This window comes from Parasteatoda tepidariorum, chromosome 5 (genome assembly GCF_982258835.1).
Source record: "Parasteatoda tepidariorum strain Cologne lab strain chromosome 5, Ptep-v5.0, whole genome shotgun sequence".
Lineage (NCBI taxonomy): Eukaryota > Metazoa > Arthropoda > Arachnida > Araneae > Theridiidae > Parasteatoda > Parasteatoda tepidariorum.
The window spans coordinates 28,921-42,443 of record NC_141759.1 but is presented as its reverse complement, the minus strand read 5'-3'; the positions used below and the strand labels follow the sequence as shown (position 1 = coordinate 42,443).

The window sequence follows — 13,523 nt, the reverse complement described above, 5'->3', positions numbered from 1 at the left end:
ATAGAGATTACAATTTAAACATAATAAATACGGGATTTCTATTATTTTTTTTAATCTATTATAGAGAAACCATCAAAACTTTTTGACTGAGAATTAACCAGTCACAAAGGTGTCGTGGCGCCATCTGTTGGAGAAATTCTAAAAGTGATTCGTTTCGAAATACTAGTTTACCTTTTGTTACGAAATAATAAAACGAAAAAAAGGGATATAAATTTAAGTATGCAGAGTATCGTCATCCCGTTTCAATATATTGTAAGTGTGGTGATTTGTTGGTCCTAAAAAGGACCTTTTTTTTAAAAGTTGAGTAGTTAAGCAGCTTAAGCTCGTTCTCCACGAATACGTCGGGCAAGTTGGATGTCTTTGGGCATGATAGTGACTCTCTTGGCGTGGATAGCGCAAAGGTTAGTGTCTTCGAAAAGACCAACTAAATAAGCTTCGCTGGCCTCTTGAAGAGCCATGACGGCAGAGCTCTGGAAACGCAAGTCGGTCTTGAAATCCTGAGCGATTTCTCTCACCAAACGTTGGAAGGGCAATTTACGGATGAGGAGCTCAGTGGATTTTTGGTAACGACGAATTTCTCTCAAAGCGACTGTTCCAGGCCTGTAACGATGGGGCTTCTTAACACCTCCGGTTGCAGGGGCGCTCTTACGAGCTGCCTTGGTGGCCAGTTGTTTTCGGGGAGCTTTACCTCCGGTACTCTTACGAGCGGTTTGCTTGGTACGTGCCATAGCGAAAAACTTGGGTGCGTCTCTGACTAAATCTCAGGCAGAAATGAGTTCTCCGCGCTTTCGATAGTGTTTTTAAAACGTTGAGGCGAGTGCTGATTGGCCAACGGGCTTCGAAGCGGTGGCGCAGCGATCGCGATCGCTTTAATTAACGTTTTTGTGCGCCGCAAAACATTTTTGTTGAATTTCGATTCAAGCGAACATGTCTGAGGAAACCGCTGCCGTTTCTGCTGCTCCTGCCGCTGCTACGCCTAAGAAAAAGGCGAAATTAGCTGCTGCGAAAAAACCTAAAACCTTACCTTCTCATCCTAAAGTTTCCGAGATGGTTAACGAAGCTATCACCAGTTTGAAAGAACGAGGTGGTTCTTCGTTGCAGGCTATCAAGAAACACATCGGCTCTCACCACAAGGTCGATTTGGAACGTCTCACTCCCTTCATTAAGAAATACTTGAAAAGTGCCGTCGTCAGTGGTTCTTTAGTGCAAACTAAAGGAAAAGGTGCCACCGGTTCTTTTAAACTCGCCGCGTCCGGCCAAAAAACCAAGGAAGGAGTAAAGAAGCCGAAGAAGGAATCAGCCACCCCCAAAAAACCAAAAGCCGCTTCTGTGAAGAAAGCCGCAAAACCGAAAGCTAAAGCAGCAGCTAAAAAGCCTGCCGCTAAGAAACCAGCTGCAAAGAAGCCCGCTGCAAAACCCAAGACTCCAAAAAAGCCCAAGGCTAAAGCTGCAACCAAACCAAAAGCACCCAAAGTTAAGAAAATGAAGACACCCAAGAAAGCATCCCCCAAGAAGGCAAAGAAATAGATACCTGAAAAACACATTTAAAAAAAAAGGCTCTTTTCAGAGCCAACAAATTATGTACACCCCCCCGATAAATAAAAGCACTAGTGTGAAACAAAAGGTGGTGGCAGAATTAAAAACTTATGCAATTTGATTTTTTATAAATTTCCACCACTTTTTACACTTTATTATCTATGTAAAGAGAATATATGTGTAGAATCTTTTAGTTTTTTTATTAAATTGCCTCCATGAGTTCTTTTTTTGTTTCTTTTATATCTGTAAAAATAGTTAAATGATAAAATTAATAAGAACATCTAAAATAAAATATGTTTAATATATTATTTTATATAATACATATAAAGTTTAACAAATAAACAGATCATTCCTTCTAGATTCTTGATACACACCTCTATTTCAGTCATTAGAAGCACTTGAATGATCGTTCCCACGCAATTGCTTTAAAAAAGTAAAAAGTGGTGGCAAAATCCAAGTTTAATTTCTATGTAAATATGCACTGAAATAAGTGTAACGCTTCTGTCCTACGTTATTAAGCTCTTTTCGCAGGAAAAGAGTTTAATACCGCGGGACAGAAGCGTTACACTTATTTCAGTGCATATTTACATAGAAATTAAACTTGGATTTTGCCACCACTTTTTACTTTTTTAAAGCAATTGCGTGGGAACGATCATTGAAGTGCTTCTAATGACTGAAATAGAGGTGTGTATCAAGAATCTAGAAGGAATTATCTGTTTATTTGTTAAATTTCATATGTATTATTATTTTATATGCATTCTTGTTGAATTTTCATTTTTTTTTTAATGCTTTAACAATTAATGCTTACTCTTTTAATGCTTAACAATTAGAAACTAGAAGATGGGCAGAAAATCATTGCTTGATATCACAATAATGTACTAGATTTTACATTGTTGCTTTATTTTGAGTCTAAAATGACCTAATTTTGACACCACTTTTTTCTGAATTATTCGTGCTGTTTATACTAGAATTGATTAAAAAAGCTATTCTAATCATTAAATGAATTTTTAAGAGTAAATTATGTTGGTTTATTAAGAACTACCATCAGAAAATGACATTTAAACATTGTATTTAACGTTATTGTTGGATTTTGCTTTTTTTTTTTTTTTTTTAATAAAAATAAAAACACTTTAATTGAAAAAAAGTTAATAGATTGTTATCTCTAGAATGAGAGGTGAATTTTCATGTATGACTTGTGAAAATGGTGTCTAATTTAACAACGTTATAAGCATTTGCTGGAATTTAAAAAAAAGTCGCATTTTCTTTGCGTTAAGGAAGAAAAAAAAACGGGAAAAAGACGTTTGAACAGGGTGGGTGGCCCAAAAAAATGTGATGCATATTTGTTGGCCCTTAAAAGGGCCTTTTTTTTTTGTTCTCAAAGGGGGGGAGCTTAAATTTAACCTCCAAAACCGTATAGCGTGCGTCCCTGTCGCTTGAGAGCGTAGACTACGTCCATGGCAGTGACGGTCTTCCTCTTTGCGTGCTCGGTGTAAGTGACAGCGTCCCGGATAACGTTCTCAAGGAAAACTTTGAGAACTCCTCTGGTTTCTTCGTAGATAAGTCCAGAGATACGCTTGACTCCACCTCGTCGAGCTAGACGTCTGATGGCAGGCTTGGTGATACCTTGGATGTTATCACGCAAAACTTTACGATGACGTTTGGCACCCCCCTTTCCGAGTCCTTTTCCTCCTTTACCACGTCCAGACATGATGATCAACCTTCGTCAGCAAGAAATTGTAACGAAAATGAGCACCCATTTTTTTGAGCGCAGTATATATTAGTTTAGCCCCGCCCACCTGCTTTCTTATTGGTCGACGACGAGAGTTGGTGGTCCCACCGAGTACATAAGAAAATCGACTTTCCTGCGATTTTCACCATTTTCGATATTATATTGAAAGCGAACAGTCATGCCTCCCCAAGCATCCGGAAAAGCTGTGAAGAAAGCCGGCAAGGCCCAAAAAGCCGTCCGAGCAGGTGACAAGAAAAAGAGGAAGAAGCGCAGGAAGGAATCTTTCGCAATTTACATCTACAAAGTCTTGAAACAAGTTCATCCCGACACTGGCATTTCAAGCAAAGCCATGTCTATCATGAACTCTTTCGTCAACGATATATTCGAGAGAATTGCCGCAGAATCTTCTCGATTGGCCCACTACAACAAGCGTAGCACCATTACCAGTCGGGAAATCCAGACTGCAGTGCGACTCCTCTTGCCCGGTGAACTCGCCAAGCACGCTGTCTCCGAAGGCACCAAGGCAGTCACCAAGTACACCAGCTCCAAGTAAACCGATAAACCGAATTTTAAAAAAAAGGTCCTTTTCAGGACCAACAAATCTATCATAAACAATAACATTTTTAAAAAAGGCAGAGAATTGCTAGTGTTGTAATTGAAGCAAATTCCAAAAGTTCATCTCTCTCTTTTTTCTGTAATAAGCTAAAAAATGAATTTCTTACACTAAGCGTATTTATTATATGACAAAGCAATGTGCTACATTTCCTTGAATAATATAAGAAAAGAACATTCATATTTTTCTTTTTTAGTTGTACGAAGAAGAAAAAATAATAAATTTAGAGACAGTGTGAAAATTTATTTATTGTGTAACAATTAATAAAATTAAAAAGGTATGCCAACGGCACGCGGTGTTCCCAGGTGGTCACCCTCCCAAGTACTGACCGCGCCCGATGATGCTTGACTTCGGTGATCGGACGAGAACCGGTATTTTCATCATGGTATGGCCGTTGACATTCATTGTACAATTCAGCTCCTTTAACAACTTCATTTTAATTTCATTAAAATGAAGTTGTTAAAGGACCTTGCCTTTAAAATTCTGTAATTTTAAAGGGAAAGAAATAAGGATTACAATATTTTAGTGATATTTATTACTTTTTTTTTCTTTTTTGAAAGTAATATTAACTTCTAAAGGAAAGAGAAAGAAAATGAATGTAGTTTCGACGTCTATTACGTCATGACGTCTAATTTTCATTCCGTTAGATGGGTAGGGAGTGAGTGTAGGAGGTCGGGGAGTGCTCTCATTGGAGGAAAATATCTCTCAAGCGAATACATAAATACTAGCCTACTCCCGCTCCGGACCACAATTTTACTCGTGTCTTTCGAGTGAGTAGTACCTATTTTATTCTCTTGTAATTATGTCTGGACGTGGCAAAGGAGGAAAAGTGAAGGGAAAGAGCAAGACTCGATCCAGTCGTGCTGGTCTTCAGTTTCCCGTTGGTAGAATCCATCGTCTTTTGAGGAAAGGAAATTATGCTGAGCGAGTCGGAGCTGGTGCTCCAGTATACTTAGCCGCTGTACTCGAGTACTTGGCTGCTGAAGTTCTCGAGTTGGCTGGTAATGCTGCCAGAGACAACAAGAAGACTAGGATCATCCCTAGACATCTTCAGCTCGCCATCAGAAACGACGAAGAGTTGAACAAGCTCCTCTCTGGTGTCACTATCGCCCAGGGCGGTGTTTTGCCAAACATCCAAGCCGTTCTCCTCCCCAAGAAGACCGAAAAGAAAGCATAAACTCATTTCAAAACCTTCACAATTAAAAAAAAAGGCTCTTTTCAGAGCCAACAAATTATTTATACCACTCAAACACATTGAGAATTAACTCAGTATTTATAAAAACCGCCCTTATTTCCTAAAAATAATTTTATACGCGTATATACTTATGCGTTATTAATGCAATTTCTTCAACAATACTTTTAAAATGTTATTTAAACAATGAGTGAAAGAACAAAGTATTTTTTAAATTTTATTTCATTGTTGCATTATCCTTAAAAATCACTTTACAATTGTTAAAAAGAAATGGACGTTATTTTAATTTTATATTGTTGCTAGCAAGAATGAAGTTCAACAATACTATTTCAAACTAATGTTTTATAATAGAGATTACAATTTAAACATAATAAATACGGGATTTCTATTATTTTTTTTAATCTATTATAGAGAAACCATCAAAACTTTTTGACTGAGAATTAACCAGTCACAAAGGTGTCGTGGCGCCATCTGTTGGAGAAATTCTAAAAGTGATTCGTTTCGAAATACTAGTTTACCTTTTGTTACGAAATAATAAAACGAAAAAAAGGGATATAAATTTAAGTATGCAGAGTATCGTCATCCCGTTTCAATATATTGTAAGTGTGGTGATTTGTTGGTCCTAAAAAGGACCTTTTTTTTAAAAGTTGAGTAGTTAAGCAGCTTAAGCTCGTTCTCCACGAATACGTCGGGCAAGTTGGATGTCTTTGGGCATGATAGTGACTCTCTTGGCGTGGATAGCGCAAAGGTTAGTGTCTTCGAAAAGACCAACTAAATAAGCTTCGCTGGCCTCTTGAAGAGCCATGACGGCAGAGCTCTGGAAACGCAAGTCGGTCTTGAAATCCTGAGCGATTTCTCTCACCAAACGTTGGAAGGGCAATTTACGGATGAGGAGCTCAGTGGATTTTTGGTAACGACGAATTTCTCTCAAAGCGACTGTTCCAGGCCTGTAACGATGGGGCTTCTTAACACCTCCGGTTGCAGGGGCGCTCTTACGAGCTGCCTTGGTGGCCAGTTGTTTTCGGGGAGCTTTACCTCCGGTACTCTTACGAGCGGTTTGCTTGGTACGTGCCATAGCGAAAAACTTGGGTGCGTCTCTGACTAAATCTCAGGCAGAAATGAGTTCTCCGCGCTTTCGATAGTGTTTTTAAAACGTTGAGGCGAGTGCTGATTGGCCAACGGGCTTCGAAGCGGTGGCGCAGCGATCGCGATCGCTTTAATTAACGTTTTTGTGCGCCGCAAAACATTTTTGTTGAATTTCGATTCAAGCGAACATGTCTGAGGAAACCGCTGCCGTTTCTGCTGCTCCTGCCGCTGCTACGCCTAAGAAAAAGGCGAAATTAGCTGCTGCGAAAAAACCTAAAACCTTACCTTCTCATCCTAAAGTTTCCGAGATGGTTAACGAAGCTATCACCAGTTTGAAAGAACGAGGTGGTTCTTCGTTGCAGGCTATCAAGAAACACATCGGCTCTCACCACAAGGTCGATTTGGAACGTCTCACTCCCTTCATTAAGAAATACTTGAAAAGTGCCGTCGTCAGTGGTTCTTTAGTGCAAACTAAAGGAAAAGGTGCCACCGGTTCTTTTAAACTCGCCGCGTCCGGCCAAAAAACCAAGGAAGGAGTAAAGAAGCCGAAGAAGGAATCAGCCACCCCCAAAAAACCAAAAGCCGCTTCTGTGAAGAAAGCCGCAAAACCGAAAGCTAAAGCAGCAGCTAAAAAGCCTGCCGCTAAGAAACCAGCTGCAAAGAAGCCCGCTGCAAAACCCAAGACTCCAAAAAAGCCCAAGGCTAAAGCTGCAACCAAACCAAAAGCACCCAAAGTTAAGAAAATGAAGACACCCAAGAAAGCATCCCCCAAGAAGGCAAAGAAATAGATACCTGAAAAACACATTTAAAAAAAAAGGCTCTTTTCAGAGCCAACAAATTATGTACACCCCCCCGATAAATAAAAGCACTAGTGTGAAACAAAAGGTGGTGGCAGAATTAAAAACTTATGCAATTTGATTTTTTATAAATTTCCACCACTTTTTACACTTTATTATCTATGTAAAGAGAATATATGTGTAGAATCTTTTAGTTTTTTTATTAAATTGCCTCCATGAGTTCTTTTTTTGTTTCTTTTATATCTGTAAAAATAGTTAAATGATAAAATTAATAAGAACATCTAAAATAAAATATGTTTAATATATTATTTTATATAATACATATAAAGTTTAACAAATAAACAGATCATTCCTTCTAGATTCTTGATACACACCTCTATTTCAGTCATTAGAAGCACTTGAATGATCGTTCCCACGCAATTGCTTTAAAAAAGTAAAAAGTGGTGGCAAAATCCAAGTTTAATTTCTATGTAAATATGCACTGAAATAAGTGTAACGCTTCTGTCCTACGTTATTAAGCTCTTTTCGCAGGAAAAGAGTTTAATACCGCGGGACAGAAGCGTTACACTTATTTCAGTGCATATTTACATAGAAATTAAACTTGGATTTTGCCACCACTTTTTACTTTTTTAAAGCAATTGCGTGGGAACGATCATTGAAGTGCTTCTAATGACTGAAATAGAGGTGTGTATCAAGAATCTAGAAGGAATTATCTGTTTATTTGTTAAATTTCATATGTATTATTATTTTATATGCATTCTTGTTGAATTTTCATTTTTTTTTTAATGCTTTAACAATTAATGCTTACTCTTTTAATGCTTAACAATTAGAAACTAGAAGATGGGCAGAAAATCATTGCTTGATATCACAATAATGTACTAGATTTTACATTGTTGCTTTATTTTGAGTCTAAAATGACCTAATTTTGACACCACTTTTTTCTGAATTATTCGTGCTGTTTATACTAGAATTGATTAAAAAAGCTATTCTAATCATTAAATGAATTTTTAAGAGTAAATTATGTTGGTTTATTAAGAACTACCATCAGAAAATGACATTTAAACATTGTATTTAACGTTATTGTTGGATTTTGCTTTTTTTTTTTTTTTTTTAATAAAAATAAAAACACTTTAATTGAAAAAAAGTTAATAGATTGTTATCTCTAGAATGAGAGGTGAATTTTCATGTATGACTTGTGAAAATGGTGTCTAATTTAACAACGTTATAAGCATTTGCTGGAATTTAAAAAAAAGTCGCATTTTCTTTGCGTTAAGGAAGAAAAAAAAACGGGAAAAAGACGTTTGAACAGGGTGGGTGGCCCAAAAAAATGTGATGCATATTTGTTGGCCCTTAAAAGGGCCTTTTTTTTTTGTTCTCAAAGGGGGGGAGCTTAAATTTAACCTCCAAAACCGTATAGCGTGCGTCCCTGTCGCTTGAGAGCGTAGACTACGTCCATGGCAGTGACGGTCTTCCTCTTTGCGTGCTCGGTGTAAGTGACAGCGTCCCGGATAACGTTCTCAAGGAAAACTTTGAGAACTCCTCTGGTTTCTTCGTAGATAAGTCCAGAGATACGCTTGACTCCACCTCGTCGAGCTAGACGTCTGATGGCAGGCTTGGTGATACCTTGGATGTTATCACGCAAAACTTTACGATGACGTTTGGCACCCCCCTTTCCGAGTCCTTTTCCTCCTTTACCACGTCCAGACATGATGATCAACCTTCGTCAGCAAGAAATTGTAACGAAAATGAGCACCCATTTTTTTGAGCGCAGTATATATTAGTTTAGCCCCGCCCACCTGCTTTCTTATTGGTCGACGACGAGAGTTGGTGGTCCCACCGAGTACATAAGAAAATCGACTTTCCTGCGATTTTCACCATTTTCGATATTATATTGAAAGCGAACAGTCATGCCTCCCCAAGCATCCGGAAAAGCTGTGAAGAAAGCCGGCAAGGCCCAAAAAGCCGTCCGAGCAGGTGACAAGAAAAAGAGGAAGAAGCGCAGGAAGGAATCTTTCGCAATTTACATCTACAAAGTCTTGAAACAAGTTCATCCCGACACTGGCATTTCAAGCAAAGCCATGTCTATCATGAACTCTTTCGTCAACGATATATTCGAGAGAATTGCCGCAGAATCTTCTCGATTGGCCCACTACAACAAGCGTAGCACCATTACCAGTCGGGAAATCCAGACTGCAGTGCGACTCCTCTTGCCCGGTGAACTCGCCAAGCACGCTGTCTCCGAAGGCACCAAGGCAGTCACCAAGTACACCAGCTCCAAGTAAACCGATAAACCGAATTTTAAAAAAAAGGTCCTTTTCAGGACCAACAAATCTATCATAAACAATAACATTTTTAAAAAAGGCAGAGAATTGCTAGTGTTGTAATTGAAGCAAATTCCAAAAGTTCATCTCTCTCTTTTTTCTGTAATAAGCTAAAAAATGAATTTCTTACACTAAGCGTATTTATTATATGACAAAGCAATGTGCTACATTTCCTTGAATAATATAAGAAAAGAACATTCATATTTTTCTTTTTTAGTTGTACGAAGAAGAAAAAATAATAAATTTAGAGACAGTGTGAAAATTTATTTATTGTGTAACAATTAATAAAATTAAAAAGGTATGCCAACGGCACGCGGTGTTCCCAGGTGGTCACCCTCCCAAGTACTGACCGCGCCCGATGATGCTTGACTTCGGTGATCGGACGAGAACCGGTATTTTCATCATGGTATGGCCGTTGACATTCATTGTACAATTCAGCTCCTTTAACAACTTCATTTTAATTTCATTAAAATGAAGTTGTTAAAGGACCTTGCCTTTAAAATTCTGTAATTTTAAAGGGAAAGAAATAAGGATTACAATATTTTAGTGATATTTATTACTTTTTTTTTCTTTTTTGAAAGTAATATTAACTTCTAAAGGAAAGAGAAAGAAAATGAATGTAGTTTCGACGTCTATTACGTCATGACGTCTAATTTTCATTCCGTTAGATGGGTAGGGAGTGAGTGTAGGAGGTCGGGGAGTGCTCTCATTGGAGGAAAATATCTCTCAAGCGAATACATAAATACTAGCCTACTCCCGCTCCGGACCACAATTTTACTCGTGTCTTTCGAGTGAGTAGTACCTATTTTATTCTCTTGTAATTATGTCTGGACGTGGCAAAGGAGGAAAAGTGAAGGGAAAGAGCAAGACTCGATCCAGTCGTGCTGGTCTTCAGTTTCCCGTTGGTAGAATCCATCGTCTTTTGAGGAAAGGAAATTATGCTGAGCGAGTCGGAGCTGGTGCTCCAGTATACTTAGCCGCTGTACTCGAGTACTTGGCTGCTGAAGTTCTCGAGTTGGCTGGTAATGCTGCCAGAGACAACAAGAAGACTAGGATCATCCCTAGACATCTTCAGCTCGCCATCAGAAACGACGAAGAGTTGAACAAGCTCCTCTCTGGTGTCACTATCGCCCAGGGCGGTGTTTTGCCAAACATCCAAGCCGTTCTCCTCCCCAAGAAGACCGAAAAGAAAGCATAAACTCATTTCAAAACCTTCACAATTAAAAAAAAAGGCTCTTTTCAGAGCCAACAAATTATTTATACCACTCAAACACATTGAGAATTAACTCAGTATTTATAAAAACCGCCCTTATTTCCTAAAAATAATTTTATACGCGTATATACTTATGCGTTATTAATGCAATTTCTTCAACAATACTTTTAAAATGTTATTTAAACAATGAGTGAAAGAACAAAGTATTTTTTAAATTTTATTTCATTGTTGCATTATCCTTAAAAATCACTTTACAATTGTTAAAAAGAAATGGACGTTATTTTAATTTTATATTGTTGCTAGCAAGAATGAAGTTCAACAATACTATTTCAAACTAATGTTTTATAATAGAGATTACAATTTAAACATAATAAATACGGGATTTCTATTATTTTTTTTAATCTATTATAGAGAAACCATCAAAACTTTTTGACTGAGAATTAACCAGTCACAAAGGTGTCGTGGCGCCATCTGTTGGAGAAATTCTAAAAGTGATTCGTTTCGAAATACTAGTTTACCTTTTGTTACGAAATAATAAAACGAAAAAAAGGGATATAAATTTAAGTATGCAGAGTATCGTCATCCCGTTTCAATATATTGTAAGTGTGGTGATTTGTTGGTCCTAAAAAGGACCTTTTTTTTAAAAGTTGAGTAGTTAAGCAGCTTAAGCTCGTTCTCCACGAATACGTCGGGCAAGTTGGATGTCTTTGGGCATGATAGTGACTCTCTTGGCGTGGATAGCGCAAAGGTTAGTGTCTTCGAAAAGACCAACTAAATAAGCTTCGCTGGCCTCTTGAAGAGCCATGACGGCAGAGCTCTGGAAACGCAAGTCGGTCTTGAAATCCTGAGCGATTTCTCTCACCAAACGTTGGAAGGGCAATTTACGGATGAGGAGCTCAGTGGATTTTTGGTAACGACGAATTTCTCTCAAAGCGACTGTTCCAGGCCTGTAACGATGGGGCTTCTTAACACCTCCGGTTGCAGGGGCGCTCTTACGAGCTGCCTTGGTGGCCAGTTGTTTTCGGGGAGCTTTACCTCCGGTACTCTTACGAGCGGTTTGCTTGGTACGTGCCATAGCGAAAAACTTGGGTGCGTCTCTGACTAAATCTCAGGCAGAAATGAGTTCTCCGCGCTTTCGATAGTGTTTTTAAAACGTTGAGGCGAGTGCTGATTGGCCAACGGGCTTCGAAGCGGTGGCGCAGCGATCGCGATCGCTTTAATTAACGTTTTTGTGCGCCGCAAAACATTTTTGTTGAATTTCGATTCAAGCGAACATGTCTGAGGAAACCGCTGCCGTTTCTGCTGCTCCTGCCGCTGCTACGCCTAAGAAAAAGGCGAAATTAGCTGCTGCGAAAAAACCTAAAACCTTACCTTCTCATCCTAAAGTTTCCGAGATGGTTAACGAAGCTATCACCAGTTTGAAAGAACGAGGTGGTTCTTCGTTGCAGGCTATCAAGAAACACATCGGCTCTCACCACAAGGTCGATTTGGAACGTCTCACTCCCTTCATTAAGAAATACTTGAAAAGTGCCGTCGTCAGTGGTTCTTTAGTGCAAACTAAAGGAAAAGGTGCCACCGGTTCTTTTAAACTCGCCGCGTCCGGCCAAAAAACCAAGGAAGGAGTAAAGAAGCCGAAGAAGGAATCAGCCACCCCCAAAAAACCAAAAGCCGCTTCTGTGAAGAAAGCCGCAAAACCGAAAGCTAAAGCAGCAGCTAAAAAGCCTGCCGCTAAGAAACCAGCTGCAAAGAAGCCCGCTGCAAAACCCAAGACTCCAAAAAAGCCCAAGGCTAAAGCTGCAACCAAACCAAAAGCACCCAAAGTTAAGAAAATGAAGACACCCAAGAAAGCATCCCCCAAGAAGGCAAAGAAATAGATACCTGAAAAACACATTTAAAAAAAAAGGCTCTTTTCAGAGCCAACAAATTATGTACACCCCCCCGATAAATAAAAGCACTAGTGTGAAACAAAAGGTGGTGGCAGAATTAAAAACTTATGCAATTTGATTTTTTATAAATTTCCACCACTTTTTACACTTTATTATCTATGTAAAGAGAATATATGTGTAGAATCTTTTAGTTTTTTTATTAAATTGCCTCCATGAGTTCTTTTTTTGTTTCTTTTATATCTGTAAAAATAGTTAAATGATAAAATTAATAAGAACATCTAAAATAAAATATGTTTAATATATTATTTTATATAATACATATAAAGTTTAACAAATAAACAGATCATTCCTTCTAGATTCTTGATACACACCTCTATTTCAGTCATTAGAAGCACTTGAATGATCGTTCCCACGCAATTGCTTTAAAAAAGTAAAAAGTGGTGGCAAAATCCAAGTTTAATTTCTATGTAAATATGCACTGAAATAAGTGTAACGCTTCTGTCCTACGTTATTAAGCTCTTTTCGCAGGAAAAGAGTTTAATACCGCGGGACAGAAGCGTTACACTTATTTCAGTGCATATTTACATAGAAATTAAACTTGGATTTTGCCACCACTTTTTACTTTTTTAAAGCAATTGCGTGGGAACGATCATTGAAGTGCTTCTAATGACTGAAATAGAGGTGTGTATCAAGAATCTAGAAGGAATTATCTGTTTATTTGTTAAATTTCATATGTATTATTATTTTATATGCATTCTTGTTGAATTTTCATTTTTTTTTTAATGCTTTAACAATTAATGCTTACTCTTTTAATGCTTAACAATTAGAAACTAGAAGATGGGCAGAAAATCATTGCTTGATATCACAATAATGTACTAGATTTTACATTGTTGCTTTATTTTGAGTCTAAAATGACCTAATTTTGACACCACTTTTTTCTGAATTATTCGTGCTGTTTATACTAGAATTGATTAAAAAAGCTATTCTAATCATTAAATGAATTTTTAAGAGTAAATTATGTTGGTTTATTAAGAACTACCATCAGAAAATGACATTTAAACATTGTATTTAACGTTATTGTTGGATTTTGCTTTTTTTTTTTTTTTTTTAATAAAAATAAAAACACTTTAATTGAAAAAAAGTTAATAGA

General features: G+C 37.8%; 12 protein-coding genes and 2 non-coding genes across 14 annotated transcripts; 7 read left to right on the top strand and 7 right to left on the bottom strand.

Moving 5' to 3' along the window:
* Positions 1–266: 266 nt before the first annotated feature.
* LOC147808367 (histone H3) lies at positions 267–788 on the bottom strand. The gene has a single exon (XM_087163024.1). The coding sequence runs from the start codon at positions 726–728 to the stop codon at positions 318–320; it is 411 nt and encodes a 136-aa protein (XP_087019150.1). The 5' UTR covers positions 729–788; the 3' UTR covers positions 267–317.
* Positions 789–880: 92 nt separating this feature from the next.
* LOC147808366 (histone H1-like) lies at positions 881–1,759 on the top strand. The gene has a single exon (XM_087163014.1). The coding sequence runs from the start codon at positions 928–930 to the stop codon at positions 1,525–1,527; it is 600 nt and encodes a 199-aa protein (XP_087019140.1). The 5' UTR covers positions 881–927; the 3' UTR covers positions 1,528–1,759.
* A 1,121-nt stretch (positions 1,760–2,880) lies between these two features.
* Positions 2,881–3,292, bottom strand: LOC147808365 (histone H4). The gene has a single exon (XM_087163074.1). The coding sequence runs from the start codon at positions 3,242–3,244 to the stop codon at positions 2,933–2,935; it is 312 nt and encodes a 103-aa protein (XP_087019200.1). The 5' UTR covers positions 3,245–3,292; the 3' UTR covers positions 2,881–2,932.
* Positions 3,293–3,402: 110 nt separating this feature from the next.
* LOC147808364 (histone H2B-like) lies at positions 3,403–3,844 on the top strand. Its single transcript, XM_087163054.1, has one exon. The coding sequence runs from the start codon at positions 3,444–3,446 to the stop codon at positions 3,816–3,818; it is 375 nt and encodes a 124-aa protein (XP_087019180.1). The 5' UTR covers positions 3,403–3,443; the 3' UTR covers positions 3,819–3,844.
* Positions 3,845–4,158: 314 nt separating this feature from the next.
* LOC147808363 (5S ribosomal RNA) lies at positions 4,159–4,277 on the bottom strand. The gene has a single exon (XR_015434355.1). It is a non-coding gene; the product is annotated as a 5S ribosomal RNA (ribosomal RNA).
* Positions 4,278–4,624: 347 nt separating this feature from the next.
* On the top strand, positions 4,625–5,107 carry LOC147808362 (histone H2A). Its single transcript, XM_087163049.1, has one exon. It carries the CDS (start codon positions 4,681–4,683, stop codon positions 5,053–5,055), a length of 375 nt encoding a protein of 124 aa, XP_087019175.1. The 5' UTR covers positions 4,625–4,680; the 3' UTR covers positions 5,056–5,107.
* A 576-nt stretch (positions 5,108–5,683) lies between these two features.
* On the bottom strand, positions 5,684–6,205 carry LOC147808361 (histone H3). Its single transcript, XM_087163023.1, has one exon. It carries the CDS (start codon positions 6,143–6,145, stop codon positions 5,735–5,737), a length of 411 nt encoding a protein of 136 aa, XP_087019149.1. The 5' UTR covers positions 6,146–6,205; the 3' UTR covers positions 5,684–5,734.
* A 92-nt stretch (positions 6,206–6,297) lies between these two features.
* On the top strand, positions 6,298–7,176 carry LOC147808360 (histone H1-like). Its single transcript, XM_087163006.1, has one exon. It carries the CDS (start codon positions 6,345–6,347, stop codon positions 6,942–6,944), a length of 600 nt encoding a protein of 199 aa, XP_087019132.1. The 5' UTR covers positions 6,298–6,344; the 3' UTR covers positions 6,945–7,176.
* A 1,121-nt stretch (positions 7,177–8,297) lies between these two features.
* LOC147808359 (histone H4) lies at positions 8,298–8,709 on the bottom strand. The gene has a single exon (XM_087163075.1). The coding sequence runs from the start codon at positions 8,659–8,661 to the stop codon at positions 8,350–8,352; it is 312 nt and encodes a 103-aa protein (XP_087019201.1). The 5' UTR covers positions 8,662–8,709; the 3' UTR covers positions 8,298–8,349.
* Positions 8,710–8,819: 110 nt separating this feature from the next.
* Positions 8,820–9,261, top strand: LOC147808358 (histone H2B-like). Its single transcript, XM_087163060.1, has one exon. It carries the CDS (start codon positions 8,861–8,863, stop codon positions 9,233–9,235), a length of 375 nt encoding a protein of 124 aa, XP_087019186.1. The 5' UTR covers positions 8,820–8,860; the 3' UTR covers positions 9,236–9,261.
* A 314-nt stretch (positions 9,262–9,575) lies between these two features.
* LOC147808357 (5S ribosomal RNA) lies at positions 9,576–9,694 on the bottom strand. The gene has a single exon (XR_015434354.1). It is a non-coding gene; the product is annotated as a 5S ribosomal RNA (ribosomal RNA).
* Positions 9,695–10,041: 347 nt separating this feature from the next.
* LOC147808356 (histone H2A) lies at positions 10,042–10,524 on the top strand. The gene has a single exon (XM_087163052.1). The coding sequence runs from the start codon at positions 10,098–10,100 to the stop codon at positions 10,470–10,472; it is 375 nt and encodes a 124-aa protein (XP_087019178.1). The 5' UTR covers positions 10,042–10,097; the 3' UTR covers positions 10,473–10,524.
* Positions 10,525–11,100: 576 nt separating this feature from the next.
* On the bottom strand, positions 11,101–11,622 carry LOC147808355 (histone H3). The gene has a single exon (XM_087163036.1). The coding sequence runs from the start codon at positions 11,560–11,562 to the stop codon at positions 11,152–11,154; it is 411 nt and encodes a 136-aa protein (XP_087019162.1). The 5' UTR covers positions 11,563–11,622; the 3' UTR covers positions 11,101–11,151.
* Positions 11,623–11,714: 92 nt separating this feature from the next.
* Positions 11,715–12,593, top strand: LOC147808354 (histone H1-like). The gene has a single exon (XM_087163019.1). It carries the CDS (start codon positions 11,762–11,764, stop codon positions 12,359–12,361), a length of 600 nt encoding a protein of 199 aa, XP_087019145.1. The 5' UTR covers positions 11,715–11,761; the 3' UTR covers positions 12,362–12,593.
* The last annotated feature ends 930 nt before the right edge of the window (positions 12,594–13,523 follow it).